At 32.6% G+C, this 19,560-nt stretch overlaps 3 protein-coding genes across 3 annotated transcripts; 2 read left to right on the top strand and 1 right to left on the bottom strand.

Annotated features, from left to right (window-relative positions):
* Positions 1 to 3,616: 3,616 nt before the first annotated feature.
* On the top strand, positions 3,617 to 7,377 carry LOC121202926 (tryptophan synthase beta chain 1). The gene is made up of 5 exons (XM_041109053.1): positions 3,617 to 4,245; positions 5,079 to 5,435; positions 5,571 to 6,013; positions 6,106 to 6,200; positions 7,030 to 7,377. Exons 1-5 carry the CDS (start codon positions 3,889 to 3,891, stop codon positions 7,203 to 7,205), a joined length of 1,428 nt encoding a protein of 475 aa, XP_040964987.1. The 5' UTR covers positions 3,617 to 3,888; the 3' UTR covers positions 7,206 to 7,377.
* A 1,736-nt stretch (positions 7,378 to 9,113) lies between these two features.
* LOC121203179 (tryptophan synthase beta chain 1) lies at positions 9,114 to 14,654 on the top strand. Its single transcript, XM_041109054.1, has 5 exons — positions 9,114 to 9,761; positions 10,872 to 11,228; positions 11,364 to 11,806; positions 11,899 to 11,993; positions 13,565 to 14,654. Exons 1-5 carry the CDS (start codon positions 9,249 to 9,251, stop codon positions 13,738 to 13,740), a joined length of 1,584 nt encoding a protein of 527 aa, XP_040964988.1. The 5' UTR covers positions 9,114 to 9,248; the 3' UTR covers positions 13,741 to 14,654.
* Positions 14,655 to 15,324: 670 nt separating this feature from the next.
* LOC107920095 (glucose-6-phosphate/phosphate translocator 1, chloroplastic) lies at positions 15,325 to 19,275 on the bottom strand. The gene is made up of 5 exons (XM_016849616.2): positions 18,549 to 19,275; positions 17,924 to 18,149; positions 17,252 to 17,474; positions 16,398 to 16,611; positions 15,325 to 15,662 (listed from the first exon to the last, which is right to left on the bottom strand). Exons 1-5 carry the CDS (start codon positions 19,044 to 19,046, stop codon positions 15,651 to 15,653), a joined length of 1,173 nt encoding a protein of 390 aa, XP_016705105.1. The 5' UTR covers positions 19,047 to 19,275; the 3' UTR covers positions 15,325 to 15,650.
* Between the last annotated feature and the right edge of the window lie 285 nt (positions 19,276 to 19,560).

A 19,560-nucleotide genomic window follows, 5' to 3' on the forward strand; every position in this document is an offset into this window, starting at 1 on the left:
TTCTTCAATCTTCTAAGATTAGTTTCTCTATTTACCAAGGTAGCTTAATTTTTCGTATCTACTTCATTTGGCCAAACAGGCTTCAAATAGACAAACTTCTTCATCGGTTCTTTAAATCGGGCCCGTTCTCGTGGTTCAAATGATCCCCATCTAATCGGTAAACCTCAATGAAATGCATTTTGTGAAATGGTCATGGGCTTTGAATTGTGGCCCGTAACATAAGAACTTTCCTTTTATACAAAAACAAATTAAATTGTTTTTAATTTAAAATCAAATAAAGAATAAAAAATGTATAATTTTTCACAAGGGTTGACTTAGGTGGTTAAAAGTCAACAAATGGACAAGTGGCATTTTTTAATTGGATGATATTAGTTTTATAATGTTGGTAGTAATAATATTTTATTATGTAGGAAAGTTTAATAAATTATAATTATTGATCAAACAATTGTGTTGTAAATATATAGTTCTTTGTACATAAAATTATCTTATAAAGATATAATTTTATATAAAGTTTTTGTATAAAACAACACAATCCTATGAGAGGTTATCTCATTAAAAGATATATCCCTATGAAAGGGTATCTTATTGAAAGATACACCTAATGGATATCTACATTAAGGACTTTCCTATTAGTCATTTTTACTATTCTACTTAGAGAATTAAAGAGCTTTGTTGTATCTTGGAGGCATTTTAAAATATTGAGGAAAGTGTTTTACACGTCTCAAAGTCATTATATTTAATTTTTGTAACACTATTCTTTAGTAAAAAGACTGTATATTTTCCAGTTTCTTGTGAATGAATTAAAGATACACTATAGTGGTGTAAGTTTTTTTATATAAGTTCATATTATGAATTTAGCTATTTTGTTAAAGAAAAACCATTTAATTGGTTCTTTATCTTAAAGGATTAAAGTGATTGGTTTCTCTATTCATTTATCCTGACATCAAGTTGGATTAAAGTTATGAAAATAAAATGGTTGAAATATATGATTATGAGAATAAGAGTTATGGCAACAACCGATGCCAACAATTTCCTAGAAAAAGGAAGCAATGTCCAAAAACATGTTGTAAAATAGAAATTTGGACATGTTAGCTTATGAATTGATTATATTAGAGATTCAATCTCTAATTAAAGGTAATGAATGTGAGAGCAAATAATTTGGTTTGTTTAGTAGTACTACAATTAGAATAAGTTTCGACCCTATTATTAGACACCAGAAATGGGAATCCAACTTTTAATTAGTAACCTTTAATTTTAAAGTGCAATGGGTAAAAACAAATTATCATTATGTGTTTGTGATGACTAGTAAAACTCATTCTAAAACAAGTTTAATGGAAACTAGTGCGACCCATTGCATATAGAGGATGAGTTTGAATATTCTTAACGAAGTTCATTGTTGAATACTCTTAATGAAGTTTAAACATCTAAAGCAATTGATATATTAAAGGAACTCTACCTATATAAACATAAGAAGTGGTGCCGCTTCAACAAGCTGAGGTAGGGTCTCTCTTGTAAATGTTTATTATGAACAAGATAAGCACATGACCGTATTAGTGCTAAAAGTGAACAACCTCTAACACTAACAACTTCTAATACTAGGAGTTGTGGTTCAATCATTAAACACCATCAACTTCATTAGAATTCTAAAATACATTTGTTAATTGATGATTTAAATTGAGAGATATCATCTTGTCTGCATAATATTTATGTGAAAAAACTGTAAAGTTACCAATATTTTAAACTTAGGGGGATTGTTATTAGTTTATAATCCTACTAGTAATAATATTTTCTTATGTAAAACTTCTTATAAATTATAATTATTGATCAAATAATTGTGTTGTAAAGACATAACTTTTCAACATAAAATTATTTTATAAAGATATAATTTTATGTAAAGTTGTTTTATAAAATAACACAATCCTATGAAAGGGTATTTCATTAAAAGATATATTCATAGGAAAAGGTATAGCATGGAAAGTTACACCTATTGAATATCTATATAAAGAACTTTTCTATTAATCATTTTTACTATTTTGCTTGGAGTATTGAGGGCTTAAAGTTTTAAGGAAAGTTCTCTACATGCCTCAAAGTCGTTATATTTTTGTAATATTATTTTATTTTTCTTGTTTCAATTTTCCTATTTAAATTTTCTAACAGGTGATGCACATCTCATAAAAAAACTTATGCTATTAAGGTTAGCTACCACAAGGTTGGACGAATTAAAAATATAGGTACCAAATAAGATAAATTAAAATTAAAGGTACCATACTGGCAATTTTATTAAAGTATAGGGATAAATCTTACCATTATCCCAAACAATTAAATCCATTGAAAAGGGTAATTATTCTATCTCTAAAAGCATATTTAGGATGATGCCAAGTGCCATTTTTAATTATTTTTATTACACTATAAAACAAGTGACATTATCTTAAACCCGCTTGTAGAGCTTTTTTTTTATTCCACTGGCAATGTATAGGATAATAATCTCCATTGAAAATGATTTAATTATTTACACATATTTGATATTCCAAAATAAAAATAATTTGATATAATTTTTCTATAAAAAAGCATGAAAAATGATAGGTAGATAAAAGCTACTTAATTTAATTCAATTTTATTTTTATTTATTTTAATATTATATTATCATACAAAAATTTTACGTTTAAAATTTGGCTTTTGTTTAGAATATAGTTAAATATTTAAAAATTAAAGATAAAATGTAATATATATATTTTATAATTTAAAATCAATATATATAAAATAATCTAATTATATTCTAGAATTAATTCTGAGAACTATATTAGACAAATTTTATAACTTAAATTCAACATTTAAATCTTCAATACTTAATTTTTTCCCACATTTAATTTTTCAACACTTAATTTTTCGAATTATCAAGCAAAACTTTAATTGTTACCTCTGTTAAAATTCTTTTGTTAAATTCATTACTATAACATTTCAAAATTAATATATATATATTCACTTGATAGTGATGTAACAAAAATAAAAAGTTTGAAAATGCCGATGTAAAATTTTCTTTTTGAAAACTTTCATTAGAACTTATCATGACAAAATAATTTTCTTAAGAATAGTGTTCTTAATAAAAATGCCGTTAGCATTGTGGTTGAAATAGTTAACAATATTAACCATTTAAACTAATTAATGACATTATAAAAGTAGAGAGATTAATTTATGTAAAAAATTAAAGCATAGGTGATAAAAAATTTTAGTAATGCAAATGACAATTTTTAAATCCATTAGCTGTTTTTTAATAATATGTGAGAATAAACAAATTGTCATAGCATCACATATACGATAATATATTTGTCATATTAAATTTTAAAAATAAAATAAATTGACTTAATAAATTTAATAGTTATAATTTGATTGGAACTAAAATTTTAAAATTTTAAAAATTAATTAAAAATATAAAAATTTGTCAATAAATTATGCGTAGGAAAGCTGATCAAATTATATTATAAATTTAAATTTAAATATTAAAAAATTAAAATTTAAACATAATAAAAAAACAAAAACTGAAATTAAATACGTTGTAAAGGAACAAGTTAAATACATACGTCAATAAAAGGACCTTCCTTGTATTTACATATGGACATAGATGGAAGCCCAAAATTTTTCCTTATTTAAAAACTTTTTTTTCCAATTCTTTTCCCCATTTTTATCATAAAAAGAAGCCAATTTGTTTTTCAATTTTTATCATAAAAAATAACTTCCAATTATAGGAAAATTTCAAAAGCCAATAATTTGCCACGTCATCTCATACCAAATCAATTTTTGTCTTAACTGGGCCCAGCACTTTTTTAAATATTTTTGTCCCGTATCTCTCAGAAAGAAAACAGTCCACCCAAATAAAGCCCTAAAATTGAAATGCCCTCGAATATGGCCGCCACCGCCACAAGCACCGCCACATTCCGTCTTGGCAATCCCCTTTCCTCTTCCTCTTCCTCATCCGTTTACTCCTCCAAGAAATTGCCTGTCAATTTCAGAAAATTTGCGCTTCAGACGTCGCCTGTGAAAAGCTTTTCTGTTTCTTGTACTCTAACTAGAAAACCAGTCCCAGCTGCTCCGGTTTCCATGGATTCGGACCCGAACGGATGGCAACGACCCGACTCGTTTGGTCGGTTTGGCAAATTTGGCGGCAAATACGTTCCCGAGACCCTAATGTCTGCCCTCTCTGAGCTGGATGCGGCTTTTCATTCCCTCTCCAAAGATGAAAAATTCCAGGTTATTTTCGCAACGGCTCCACTATATATATACACATTTCTATTCGTATTTAATTATGAATATGTTTCTGGAATAGTTGAGTCAAGGTCTTTGTGTGTGTGTCTTACTAATAAGAATTTAGTTTGGAATTTAAAAACTGTAGTTGGTCTTTTACGGAGAATTTGTTCTCAATAAAAAATAAGAAATTGAAAATTTGTCGACTTTGATTAAAAGAACAAAATCTATTTATTTTTCTTTTGTTGTTGATTACATTTCTTGAATTTGAAAATGATTGTTCTTTTTCATTTTTATTTAGATTTTGATTGTAATTTTTGATATCGACTGTCATTCTCATTGAAAAGAACAAAAATTTCATTATTGTTCTAAAGCTCAAAATTTCTTTTGATTAATTAGTTAAAAGAAATCCTTACATTTTTTTTTGATGAAAAAATAAGGCTCATGAAATTGTCTTCTTATACAACTCAACCAATGGAGTTACCACACATATTCCTATCTGTACTAACAAGACTTACAACATCAGGAGAAGGTTCTTCAAGCAAATGAAGCTGGAGATTATCCTTAAATGCCGATAATGATTAAGTAAATGATTCATTATATGTGACATTGACATTACTCTTTAGCCTTGTTGGCTCATATTTAAGCAATCTGTAACGTTTTTCATAATTTATTTAAAAATAATAATTATATAAAAAATTCGCGAAGAAAAGTGGTAAGTAAACAGAGCTTCTAAATAATTTTAGCCTTGAAATAATAATAAGAAAAATCCCTTTCAAAGAAAATTTATTTTTATGCTGAAAGTGGTGATTTTGAGGAATAATGATTATGATTTGCAGGAAGAATTAGCTGGGATTTTGAAAGACTATGTTGGTAGGGAAAGTCCACTTTATTTTGCAGAGCGGCTGTCTGAACATTACAAGCGTCCGAATGGTGAAGGGCCAGATATATACCTTAAGAGGGAGGATCTTAACCATACTGGTGCTCATAAGATCAATAATGCTGTTGCTCAGGCATTGCTTGCTAAACGTTTGGGAAAGAAACGGGTTATTGCTGAAACTGGAGCTGGTCAGCATGGAGTGGCAACAGCTACCGTGTGTGCACGATTTGGTTTGCAGTGCATTATTTACATGGGTGCTCAAGATATGGAAAGACAGGCGCTTAATGTTTTCAGAATGCGGCTTCTTGGTGCAGAGGTAAATGGTTAACCAATGAGACATCATTTGTTATACATTGTTACTTAGAGTATAGCTCTGTATCACCTTCTCTCTGGATTGGCTGAAATGCTCTTTTTGTTTTTCAAATTTGACATTATATCATTTACCATATAGGTTAGAGCAGTTCACTCGGGTACGGCAACACTAAAAGATGCTACATCGGAAGCTATCCGGGATTGGGTGACTAACGTGGAGACAACTCATTATATTTTGGGATCTGTTGCTGGTCCACATCCATATCCTATGATGGTGAGAGAGTTCCATGCAGTGATTGGTAAAGAAACAAGAAAACAGGCCCTGGAAAAATGGGGAGGGAAACCAGATGTATTGGTTGCATGTGTTGGAGGAGGTTCAAATGCTATGGGACTTTTCCATGAGTTTGTTAATGACAAGGATGTTAGGTTGATTGGTGTAGAGGCTGCTGGTTTTGGTGTGGACAGTGGCAAGCATGCTGCTACTTTGACCAAGGGAGAAGTGGGAGTTTTGCATGGAGCTATGTCCTACTTATTACAAGATGAAGATGGGCAAATAATCGAACCCCATTCCATTAGTGCAGGGTAGAGAAATTATATTGAATTTGTTCATTTTTATGCGGCTTGCTTTATTGTGCTTTGAATAACTTGGAAACCTTTTTGTTCTGGCTATACAGCTTGGATTATCCTGGGGTTGGACCAGAACACAGTTTTCTGAAAGACGTAGGGCGAGCTGAGTACCACAGTGTCACAGATGAAGAAGCATTGGAAGGTATGAAACTACCGTCCAGTTGTTTTTGATGATTCATCTTATTGTATCTGATTGTGAGTACTGCTTGTTGTTTGTTCTTGTAAATGAAAATGATTATCTGTAGAGCCACAGCATTCCATTCGCCTTTTATGTATGTATATTTATTTGCCCTATGTTTGTGGCATCTTTAACCTTAACATGCTGCATGTCTCTCCATGTTAGAAGATTGGTTGTTGCTTTCTCTGGTTACTTGGAAATTTGAAGCTTTATCTGTAGGTCCTTGTAGACCGTAAAGTTTCATGAGGACTGGAACATATTCCGTAGCTTTCAGTTCTGGTTTACGTAATTTTCACCTTGGTTCATTAATCATCCAATGCATCCTCCATCTCTTTTTCTCATCAGTTCATTTTTAGTTCTTCTCCATGAGCTGTTGATTTATCACTTTCTCCTTCAAAATTGTTTTGACCGATGACTATATGCTTAAAATTTTCTCGAAGGTGGACATGTTTCTCTTGCATCTTTCTCTCATTTTATAGACACACGCACTTAGGATATCGCGTATAAAACCTGTTGTCTTTGAGTAATAGTCAAACTTTGCACGTTTACACATTAGCAACACTGTTTTTTTGGGGGAGATGCTGGATATTGTCTACCGTATGGTTCCTTTAACTTATGCCTTCTCAAATATCTTTAGAAAAAGTCAATAATTCAATGGATCAGCTTCTTTGCACTCTTATATCGACATTTTTGGTCACCTTTTATCACCTACAGTACTATTTTTAACCGATTTCATCGAACTTTTTATATCTCGTTGTTGTCATTTTCTTACTAAATGAATTGAAATAAGCAGCTTTCAAGAAATTATCTCGACTGGAGGGCATAATCCCAGCTTTGGAGACATCTCATGCACTGGCTTATTTGGAGAAGCTGTGTCGTACTCTACCGAATGGTACCAAAGTTGTGGTTAACTGCAGCGGCAGAGGCGATAAAGATGTTCAGACTGTGATTAAGCATTTGCGGGTATGATTACGTTGTTTTTTCGTGGAAATAAATGGTTGCCCCTTCTTTCTACAACCATGCTGTCGGTCTTTTTCTCTGTTTCTTTATATGTACCAACTACTTCCTTCGTCAAACAATTGTATGGAAATCCTTCTGCCAACTTATGATAAAACAGTTTAGGGCCTTTAGGCCTGCTCTATGGTACAGTTAGTTAATTTTTTTTCTTTTAGAATTATTTTCTTCAAAGAAAGTAATTTCCACATGCAGTTGGAAAGTTAAAATATATATATGTATGTGAGAGAAAACAACTTTTTAGATATAAATTAAGGTGATAAATTGAAAAAACAAGTATCGAAAAACTGTGTTGAAAATTAAGTAAACATTAATTATATTGTTTGATAAATGTAGTTTTTAAAATTTTATGGGTAAACTCTTCTAATGTTAAAGGAAATAATATAAAATAAAATAAAAATAATTGAAAAAGTTCTTCGTTTTAGTAATTCATAGTTTATTTATTTATTTTATTTTCACTTTCTTCATTGAAGGATATTACTATTTCTTCTTTTATTATGGATAATCAGAAGTGCTTAAAAAAATTAAATTATTAAAATATTTATTTTTAACTGATTTATTTTTTCGAGGCATCCAACATGACCTGAACCTATTCTAAACAATATAAATTTAATTTAAATTTTATTTCAAATACCCATTAAATATTTTAAAATTTATTTATGATATGTTGACTTTAAGATTAAGTGTATTAATTTATTTTAATTTATAAGAAATAGATAATATTATGTAAAAGTAAATATATTGAGTTATGTTTTTTATTAATAAATAATTAGCTTTATTTTTTTATCAAGTTTACTTTTGATTTTTATTAGTTGCTCTTTTCAATTATAATATCAATCTTTTTGTCCATTATATTAAATTATTTGATGTGATTTATTTTTTATACATGATGTGATATATACATCTTGATTACTTTTTATAATTGCACAAATTTTTGTACATCAAAAAATATAAACATATTAATCGAACTGTACAAAAATATTAAGGTGGGTGCATGTACATGTTTTTAAAAAAAAGGTCCCATCAAATTATTTAGCTTAATTAACATAAAAATATAGACTTGGGAACTGAAAATACATATTTAGAATAAATAAATAAAAAAAATCAAATTATGTATTAAATTCCATTGAGATCTAAAAAGGTGAATGAGGGTAGGCAATGCCAATGGACGGTAACGAATGGGAGATTTGTTGAATCAATTATTTTGTCTGAAGATATTTTTTTTCTGATGAGCGGCCAATAGAAAGATGAGAGGAACTCATTTTCAATTCTTTTTCTCCTTGTCAAATCATTTTCAATTTGAGGGACACCATTGTGCGGTACTAATATATCCCATGCTTCACGTTTTAACTTGCATACCATCATTCTGTATGTGTAAATGAATAGAATTCGAGTTCTCATTGTTTATCACACAAATAATATTTTAAGGTTTCATAAATAAGTTAAACCTAATTTATTATTTGATTATTATATATTAATAAATTTATTAATTTATCACACAAACATACATGATCATATTTATGTAATGTTCATGAATATATAGATAAATTTAAATAAATCTACATGTACACAACTCTAGCATGTAGGCTTCCTTTTTGCTGGAGAGTGAAGTTGAGGCCATAGGGAGAAATGATGTAATGATGCAGGGAGCAAAGAGAAATTAGCCTTTGAAGCCATGGAGGGTCATATGAGAATTTACGTATTCTACTTAAATTTCTATTTCCAGTGCTCTTAAGTCTTAAAATCTTTCAAGGAAAGGTCATAAAGGAGACAACCTCATAACCGTTTTATTTCCAATGTGAACCATAAGCTAATCATCTTGGTCAACCCCTCTCTTCCTTTCAAACAAGTTTAAAACGTGTATTCCTTTTTCATTTTTCCGAAGAGTTCAATAATGTTTAATTTTTTCAGAAGATTTAAAACGTGTTCAACACACAAATACAAATACTTGGAAAAACTGAAATTTAAAACGTTGTAAAGGAACAAGTATGAATACATATGTCAATAAAAAGACCTTCCTCGTATTTATATATAGGCATAGATGGAAGCCCAATATATTTTCCTTATTTAATAACACTTTTTTCCAATTTTTTCCCCATTTTTATCATAAAAATTCCAATTATAGGAAAATTTCCTAAGAAAATAATTTGCCACGTCACCTCGAATATGGCCGCCACCGCCACAAGCAACGCCACATTCCGTCTTGGCAATCCCCTTTCCTCTTCCTCTTCCTCATCCGTTTACTCCTCCAATAAATTGCCTGTCAATTTCAGAAAATTTGCGCTTCAGACGTCGCCTGTGAAAAGCTTTTCTGTTTCTTGTACTCTAACTAGAAAACCAGTCCCAGCTGCTCCGGTTTCCATGGATTCGGACCCGAACGGATGGCGACGACCCGACTCGTTTGGTCGGTTTGGCAAATTTGGCGGCAAATACGTTCCCGAGACCCTAATGTCTGCCCTCTCTGAGCTGGATGCGGCTTTTCATTCCCTCTCCAAAGATGAAAAATTCCAGGTTATTTTCGCAATGACTCCACTTTATATATATACACATTTCTATTCGTATTTAATTATGAATATGTTTCTGGAATAGTTGAGTCAAGGTCTTTGTGTGTGTGTCTTACTGATAAGAATTTAGTTTGGAATTTAAAAACTGTAGTTGGTCTTTGACAAAGAATTTGTTATCAATAAAAAGTAAGAAATTGAAAATTTGTCGACTTTGATTAAAAGAAGAAAATCTATTTATTTTTCTTTTGTTGTTGATTACATTTCTTGAATTTGAAAATGATTGTTTGTTAAACTCCGGAATTTTACGTAAAGAAAATGAGGAAGAGAAGAGAAAGAATTCTGAGTTTTCTTCAAATTTCAGATAACTGCTTCCCCATGCATCTCGTACATTTTTTAGGAGAAAACTAACAAGAAAATGACGTGGCGTATTTCTGTTATAACCAGAACGCACCGTTTAACTAAATTCCCAAAACACACCGTTTCATTTAAAAGAGTTAACTAATCTCTTCCTGCTAGCTTTTTAACTCATAACATTGTTCTTTTTCATTTTTATTTTAGATTTTGATTGTAATTTTTGATATCGACTTTCATTCTCATTGAAAAGAACAAAAATTTCATTTTTGTACCAAAGCTCAAAATTTCTTTTGATTAATTAGTCAAAAGAAATCCTTACAATTTTTTTTTGATGAAAAAATGAGGCTCATGAAATTGCCTTGTTATACAACTCAACCAATGGAGTTACCACACATATTCCTATCTGTACTAACAAGACTTACAACATCAGGAGAAGGTTCTTCAAGCAAATGAAGCTGGAGATTATCCTTAAATGCCGATTTTGCAATCATCACTTTTTTGAATGATTAAGTAAATGATTCATTATATGTGACACTGACATTACTCTTTAGCCTTGTTGGCTCATATTTAAGCAATCTGTAACCTTTTTCATAATTTATTTAAAAATAATAATTATATAAAAAATTCGCGAAGAAAAGTGGTAAGTAAACAGAGCTTCTAAATAATTTTAGCCTTGAAATAATAATAAGAAAAATCCCTTTGAAAGAAATTTTGTTTTATGCTGAAAGTGGTGATTTTGAGGAATAATGTTTATGATTTGCAGGAAGAATTAGCTGGGATTTTGGAAGACTATGTTGGTAGGGAAAGTCCACTTTATTTTGCAGAGCGGCTGTCTGAACATTACAAGCGTCCGAATGGTGAAGGGCCAGATATATACCTTAAGAGGGAGGATCTTAACCATACTGGTTCTCATAAGATCAATAATGCTGTTGCTCAGGCATTGCTTGCTAAACGTTTGGGCAAGAAACGGATTATTGCTGAAACTGGAGCTGGTCAGCATGGAGTGGCAACAGCTACCGTGTGTGCACGGTTTGGTTTGCAGTGCATTATTTACATGGGTGCTCAAGATATGGAAAGACAGCCGCTTAATGTTTTCAGAATACGGCTTCTTGGTGCAGAGGTAAATGGTTAACCAATGAGACATCATTGGTTAGACATTGTTACTTAGAGTATAGCTCTGTATCACCTTCTCTCTGGATTGGCTGAAATGCTCTTTTTGTTTTTCAAATTTGACATTGTATCATTTACCATATAGGTTAGAGCAGTTCACTCGGGTACTGCAACACTAAAAGATGCTACATCGGAAGCTATCCGGGATTTGGTGACTAACTTGGAGACAACTCATTATATTTTGGGATCTGTTGCTGGTCCACATCCATATCCTATGATGGTGAGAGATTTCCATGCAGTGATTGGTAAAGAAACAAGAAAACAAGCCCTGGAAAAATGGGGAGGGAAACCAGATGTATTGGTTGCATGTGTTGGCGGAGGTTCAAATGCTATGGGACTTTTCCATGAGTTTGTTAATGACAAGGATGTTAGGTTGATTGGTGTAGAGGCTGCTGGTTTTGGTTTGGACAGTGGCAAGCATGCTGCTACTTTGACCAAGGGAGAAGTGGGAGTTTTGCATGGAGCTATGTCCTACTTATTACAAGATGAAGATGGGCAAATAATCGAACCCCATTCCATTAGTGCAGGGTAGAGAAATTATATTGAATTTGTTCATTTTTATGCGGCTTGCTTTATTGTGCTTTGAATAACTTGGAAACCTTTTTGTTATGGCTATACAGCTTGGATTATCCTGGGGTTGGACCAGAGCACAGTTTTCTGAAAGACGTAGGGCGAGCTGAGTACCACAGTGTCACAGATGAAGAAGCATTGGAAGGTATGAAACTACCGTCCAGTTGTTTTTGATGATTCATCTTATTGTATCTGATTGTGACTACTGCCTGTTGTTTGTTCTTGTAAATGAAAATGATTATCTGTAGAGGCACGGTATTCCATTCGCCTTTTATGTATGTATATTTATTTGCCCTATGTTTGTGGTACTTTAACCTTAACATGCTGCATGTCTCTCCATGTTAGAAGATTGGTTGTTGCTTTCTCTGGTTACTTGGAAATTTGAAGCTTTATCTGTAGGTCCTTGTAGAACGTAAAGTTTCATGAGGACTGGAACATATTCCGTAGCTTTCAGTTCTGGTTTACGTAATTTTCACCTTGGTGTTGGGAAGAAACCGAACAACCGAAACAAAGCGAAAGCACAACCGGTGTTCTTTCTCTCCTTATAACTCCTGTCAAAAATTATGGCAAGCACAATAGCACAAGATATGTTCTCTAGCAACCTTAATCAACCACAAATCAACTAATGCAACCACAACAAAAATAAATAGAGACACCGGTATTTTTACGTGGAAAACCCCTCTAAATTAAGGGTAAAAACCACGGGACTTTAGAGTCCGATAAAGAGCTCTACTATCATCAAATGTTCGACTACAAGATCACAATATCAAGCCTACAACAAGCATTCAACTCCGACAAGGCTAACAATATGTAATCTTTAGCAAAAGAGAGAAAAATGAGAGAACATCACCAAAAACGTAGCTGCTGAAAAATGAGTATTTCCGACGCTACAAGTCTCGGATGAAAAATCTGACCGTACAAAGTCAAGAACACCTTATCACCTAGCTGCTGTCCAAAAATCAGCTCAATTGAACCACGGATGGACCTTCGATCGAGGAGTTGATCACTGCTGCACCAAGCTTGAAAAACTGATTTTTCTACTTCAATCTCACTCTCTGTTTCTCTCTGGATGTAATTGAGAATTTTGCTCTCAATTAAGAATGCTGCCCACTCCCACGTTAAAAGGCCAAAAAATTGGCTTTTGACAAAACCAAAAAGAAGGCAAAACATTGTGGCAGAAAATATGGGTTTTTCCACATAGTGGGACCCATACCCAACACTTGGTTCATTAATCATCCAATGCATCCTCCACCTCCTTTTCTCATCAGTTCATTTTTAGTTCTTCTCCATGAGCTGTTGATTTATCACTTTCTCCTCCAAAATTGTTTTGACCGATGGCTATATGCTTAAAATGTTCTCGAAGGTGGACATGTTTCTCTTGCATCTTTCTCTCATTTTATACAGATACACGCACTTAAGATATCGAGTAACCTGTTGTCTTTGAGTAATAGTCAAACTTTGCACGTTTACACATTAGCAACACTGTTTTTTTTGGGTGGAGATGCTGGATATTGTCTACCTTATGGTTCCTTTAACTTATGCCTTCTCAAGTATCTTTAGAAAAAGTCAATAATTCAATGGATCAGCTTCTTTGCACTCTTATATCGACATTTTTGGTCACCTTTTATCACCTACAGTACTATTTTTAACCGATTTCATCGAACTTTTTATATCTCGTTGTTGTCATTTTCTTACTAAATAAATTGAAATAAGCAGCTTTCAAGAAATTATCTCGACTGGAGGGCATATTCCCAGCTTTGGAGACATCTCATGCACTGGCTTATTTGGAGAAGCTGTGTCCTACTCTACCGAATGGTACCAAAGTTGTGGTTAACTGCAGCGGCAGAGGCGATAAAGATGTTGAGACTGTGATTAAGCATTTGCGGGTATGATTACGATGTTTTTCGTGGAAATAAATGGTTGCCCCTTCTTTCTACAACCATGCTGTCAGTCTTTTTCTCTGTTTCTTTATATGTACCGACTACTTCCTTCGCCAAACATTTGTATGGAAATCCTTCTGCCAACTTAGGATAAAACAGTTTAGGGCCTTTAGGTCTGCTCTATGGTACAGTTAGAAGAAAGTAATTTCCAGATGCAGTTGGAAAGTTAAAATATACATATGTATGTGAGAGAAAACAACTTTTTAGATATAAATTAAGGTGATAAATTGAAAAAACAAGTATCGAAAAACTGTGTTGATTGTAAGATTAAGTGTATTAATTTATTTTAATTTATAAGAAATAGATAATATTATGTAAAAGTAAATATATAGAATTATGTTTTTTATTAATAAATAATTAGCTTTATTTTTTTATCAAGTTTACTTTTGTCGTAATAAAGAGGCGAAATTCTATGGATTTAGTTTGATTTGTATTAGTTGCTCTTTTCAATTATAATATCAATCCTTTGGTCAATTATATGAAATTATTTGATGTGATTTATAATAAAGTATTAAACCCATAATACAGAAATGTAGTAAAATGTATGAAATCCCATTGAGATCAGGAGAGAAGTTTGGAGGGGTAGGCAATGCCAATGGACGGTAATGAATGGGAGAGTTGTTTGAATCAATTATTTTGTCTGAAGATATTTTTATTCTTATGAACGGCCAATATCAAATTACCCAGCAACTCATTTTCAAGTCTTTTTTTTCCCTCTTTGTCAAATCATTTTCAATTTGACGGACACCATTGTGCGGTACTAATATATAGCCCCTCCAAGTCTGTCTATCCCATGCTTCATGTTTGAGCATGCATACCATCATTCTGTATGTGTAAATGAATAAAATTCGATTTCTCATTGTTTATCACACAAATAATATTTTAAGATTTTTTTATTACAACTTAATTTATGTCTTATAAATTAGTTAAAGCTAATTTATCATTTGATTATTATATATTAATAAAATTATTAATTTATTACACAAACATATATTCATTTATGATCATGTTTATTTAATGTTGACGAATATATACATAAGTTTAAATAAATCTACATGTACACAACTCTAGCATGCAGGCTTACTTTTTGCTGGGTGAGAATATACGATTAAAATCGTTTTCCCTAACCTACTACTGAGAAGTGTTTGGAATCCCATATGGAGAAATGATGTAATGACGCAGGGAGCAAAGAGAATTTACATATTCTACCTAATTTTCTATTTCCAATGCTCTTAAAATCTTTCAATGAATGGTCATAAAGGAGACAACCTCACATGTCCTATTTTAAGCCTTTCCATTACCACTTTATTTCCAATGTGAACCATAAGCTAAGCATCTTGGTCAACCCCTCTCTTCCTTTCAAAAACGTATTGCATGTGCCTCCAGCGTGACCTTAGTCTTATTACTTTTTCATTTTCTTATGTTTCAGAAAATATCTTTCCGAAGAGTTAAATAATGTTTAATTTTTTCAGAAGATTTAAAATGTGTTCAACACACCAATACAAATACTTGGAAAAAAATGAAAAATCAAAGAAATAGTTAAAAATAACACCATCATTTTAATCAAGAAATACATTGTCCTTAGCTCTTGTTCATGTCTTGCTGACATAAAAAAAGGCTCACAACAGTAAGCCCCTGTTTATTCAAAACGGACCCACAGCAACTATATTGATTAAAAAGAAATATGCCTAATCCACTGTATGACATTCTTTATAATCACCCTCCTTATTATAGATATCTACAATACGACAAGCTGGTAACACCAAAATCCAGCAATCATCGATCCCGAAAGCCAGTAACTAATCCGAGCTTCCACATAGTTATACACGATGTTTTGAAATTTGAAGCCCCCCACAGTTTTCTCATGCCTTTGCCTGCAAAAGAGATCGCATGTGTTTAGGGGTAACGGCAATCATTCGTTCTCGGTATAAGGAGAGGAAGCCAAGCATATTCTCAAATTATTTAGAATGAAGTATTGTATTCTGATCTAAAGCATCTTTGACTTAATGCACAAGGAATAAACCATCTCATGATCCCATTAGATGCCTTTGGTTAGGTAGACGCATGGTTCAACTGGGGTTTCACTAAAGCCACCTTACTACCTAAGATGTCAACTGTCATATTGGCAGCTAGTGCCGGCCCACCTCAGTGTCAACATCCATGGATTATAATCCATCTACCACCAAAATCTAGTAGGAGGCACCAAGTAGGTGTTAAACTGATGGTCCAACAAACCAATCAAGACACCAAACCGTACGATATTTAAGAATTAGGTCAGTCACATAGGCCAAAACAACAAATCTTTAAGGTTACACAATAAGCAGCTAATTAACACTAAATTTCAATGAGCACATACCCTTTTTATCCCTTAGAAATTGTCAATTGCTAGAGCTCCAAAATATCCGATTTTGACATGTAGTACGTCACATGATATGCTATAGACCTTATCACTACGGAAATATCATCCAAAAACAAACATGCAAGTCATATGTGAACAACCTAGAAAAATAGTGTTTGTTCATATATCTAGTTGGGTAATCTATAACAGTTCGACAGGTCTGACAGTCAGAAATGCATAAAGTCTGTTCGTGAATTACAGGATCACTAACCTGAGAATACAAGAAGGTTCCAAGGATAGCAATGGCAGCTCCGACAGCATTGACAGGTTGGACAGGCGTGTGGAAGATGATGATGGATGAGACTATAACAGATATACGTTTCATGGTGTTGCCGATGCTAAATGTCAAGGGAGAGATCTGATCGAGGGACATGTACGAGACTTGATTGTAGAGATGATAGAAAATACTTTGGGCCGCCACCCACCTACAAATGCGATAAAATTCGCAAAAACAATTGTTAGAAAACAGTAAGTGAAAATGTCATAAGTCAACACTGTTAGATTTCATGTCCATAAAGAGTATCTAATGGTTCAAAATTTATATAAGAAAAGAAACATGGTTTTGAAATTCCAAGACAAACATTGTAGTACAAAAACCTGAATCGTGATAAGATGGGTAGTGTACAGTCTACCCTTCATGATAGAGGTGCATATATGAATCTTCACTGTAACTCTTAAGTGATTGCTACCAGGCGGTTCAAGGCTTCAAGCAATATGCAGGTCTGGAGGCATGTTATATACTATCCAGTAAACATTAACCCAATGGAACGAATAAGCTATGTTACTTTGTGAGTGTCAGATGTGGGTATGTATTAGAACCGGTGTATTTAATTGCTTTCCATTATATGATACAGAGATTTCAATATTTCCAATATCTTCTTCAGCTGTCAAACAGGTGATAGGACTCCTATGTTATTCATTTTAGTATAAACATAATGTGACAAGTTCCAATAAGTTCTTCAAATGCCTCCAAAGTATTTACCAGGGTCATAAAGTAAATGCAGAAAACATCGAATGGAAAGAAACAGAACAAGGAATTGAGATTTAGTACTGTTAAGTTATTACCAGATGAACTGTGGTCCAATTTGGGATAAGGCCTTTTCCCATCCTGCTGCCCACATCTGCGGTCCTTCTACAGCAATCGCGAAAGGTGTGAGTATTACAAGAGACAACATAGATAGACAAGCATAGTAGTTCATCCCACTAACGGAGTTTCCTTTCATGCCCTTCTTGGAGAATATGTTACGGAAGACAAATGCCAAGTTCGATATCATAGCTCCCATAAAACCTGAAATACACAGAGATCAACTGAGTCCATACTCCAATGATACGCCTTCAAAGCAAATTGATTACATGCACAACCTCAACCTCAGTCAGTCAGAATCTTAAAGCAACATATATATCTGAAATACTAACTGCACATTACCAGCTGAAAACAAGACCATGGTTACTAAAACATGCTAGAAAAAAACACACATGAAGGGGAAATGATGGTGGCCACATGTCGAGCCTTTTCAGGTTTGGATGTTAAGAAAACTGGGGTAACACCAAAAGTTTGCCGAAAAAGAGTGGCTTAGTGAGCTCAATTTCAAATAATGGGGCATTGACCTCATAAAGCACCCAATTAGAGAGGATTAAAACATAAAAGAAACAATTCAGCAACAGCTTCAATGAGGATTAAAACATCAAAGTAATAAATCAATATCCATATCAAAGAGATTATAGCTTTTATTTTACCGGTCATATTAAAGTTGAGCTCAGTTACGGCAGCAAGAGCGCAACCACCAATGATGGGAACAAGGGAGAGGTAAACCGCAGGAGGGAAGCTCTCTCCAAGCAAGAGACTAGAAACCAGGACACTGAAAGCTGGCTCACCACTCTTGATTATGTGAGTGAATGAAACTGCAACCTTAGACATACTCACAGTTGCTGCTACATGTCCAATGGTATGCGCCACAGCAACCTAGGAAAAAAAAATCAACAGGAAAAAAAGATGAAAATTTCAGTAAAACTTGTAATTCATAGTCTCAGGCTGTGAAGTCAAATTCTAATTTTGTTTTGAAAAATTATCAATATTTTCTTCTTTAAATTTAATATAAGACAAGATAAAACCAAATTTTAATTTCATTTTCTCTGCAATCAGACAAACTGTAGTTTTCTTAAAACTGAAACAAGAGACCAATCTGTGGTTCTTTTTAACTTTTTCCTCCTACCGTCCAAATATCATAAAAACAAATGATCCTAACAAAAAAAATTCAGAAATATTAAAATCTTAGACAAGCAGTGAACAAATTTCTAGTTTCTACTATTTTCTCCACTTTCTCACCAACCAAACACAAAATCCGAAAAAGAAAATCCTTACCGGAAACAAAGTCTTCCAAAACTCAAAATCTGTTTTAGGCGCCTCAGCAATCCTTGTAGCCCATGAAATCAACATCATCAAAGAACCACAGGCAAGGGACAAAGTTGAAGTCAACCAAGGGTAAGGGTAAGCATTCAAAACCTTCTTGTTATAAATATTGAAAACAACATTTAAAGCCCACCAAGTTGCAAAATAAATCCCAATTTTCACCCTTTTTGCAGCTTCTGATTTCACTTCCTCAGCTGCAGCCTCAATAGGCTGGGACTTATCAGCTTCATAAGCCCTGCACTTGATCACGGGTTCTTTATCCTTCCCAATAATCTCAACAGCGGAAACATGCAAAGGCTTTGACAGTGAAAGATTTGTTCTTTTCGAATTGTTTTGGAAAACCAAAGGAGGTAAAATTGAAGATCTGCAAGAAAGTGATCTTCGCTGAAGAACTGAATTTGAAACATCATTGCATGCAGCTAAAGCAGATTGCTTTAGACTAAAACTCATGTTTCTGGTATTTGGTGAATCAGGATCAGGATGAATCCTTTGAGAAAAAAATTCAAAACTACAAATAAAAATCAAACAAAAAGAAAAGTATAGAGGCCAAGAAAGACTAAGCGGTGAAAAGTTGAAAAAAATACCCTCAAATCTCAGTCCACAAGCCAACTCTATATTTTTGTTTACACCAAAACAAACTTTATGATTTAACTCATGTGAAATCACACCTCTCTTATATGTCAATAACTTTTATTTAAGTAAATATTATTTTATATAAATTCTAAACATTTAATTTTACTGATGATATTTATATAAATTTTTAAAATTTAATTTAAGATATTATAGTTTTTAAATTTTTTATTTTGAAATTCTTAATTTTTCTAGGTGAATCAAAATTTCTTTACTTTTTTATAAAAGTATTTTTACATATATTGTGAGTGTTTTTGAATTTAATATTAATTAATTTTAACATGGTTAACATTTATAAAAAAAATTATAACTTACTATTATATCAATAAAACAT

Source organism: Gossypium hirsutum, chromosome D13, assembly GCF_007990345.1.
Source record: "Gossypium hirsutum isolate 1008001.06 chromosome D13, Gossypium_hirsutum_v2.1, whole genome shotgun sequence".
Taxonomy (NCBI): Eukaryota; Viridiplantae; Streptophyta; class Magnoliopsida; order Malvales; family Malvaceae; genus Gossypium; species Gossypium hirsutum.

Coding starts and splice junctions, on each gene's coding strand:
- LOC121202926 (XM_041109053.1), top strand. CDS start 3,889: ATGCCCTCGAATATGGCCGCCACCGCCACAAGCACCGCCACATTCCGT. Junction 4,246..5,078: donor CCAAAGATGAAAAATTCCAG/GTTATTTTCGCA, acceptor TATGATTTGCAG/GAAGAATTAGCTGGGATTTT. Junction 5,436..5,570: donor TGCGGCTTCTTGGTGCAGAG/GTAAATGGTTAA, acceptor TTTACCATATAG/GTTAGAGCAGTTCACTCGGG.
- LOC107920095 (XM_016849616.2), bottom strand. CDS start 19,046: ATGAGTTTTAGTCTAAAGCAATCTGCTTTAGCTGCATGCAATGATGTT. Junction 18,150..18,548: donor TTTGGAAGACTTTGTTTCCG/GTAAGGATTTTC, acceptor TTTTTTTCCTAG/GTTGCTGTGGCGCATACCAT. Junction 17,475..17,923: donor GCTCAACTTTAATATGACCG/GTAAAATAAAAG, acceptor TGTGTATTTCAG/GTTTTATGGGAGCTATGATA.
- LOC121203179 (XM_041109054.1), top strand. CDS start 9,249: ATGTCAATAAAAAGACCTTCCTCGTATTTATATATAGGCATAGATGGA. Junction 9,762..10,871: donor CCAAAGATGAAAAATTCCAG/GTTATTTTCGCA, acceptor TATGATTTGCAG/GAAGAATTAGCTGGGATTTT. Junction 11,229..11,363: donor TACGGCTTCTTGGTGCAGAG/GTAAATGGTTAA, acceptor TTTACCATATAG/GTTAGAGCAGTTCACTCGGG.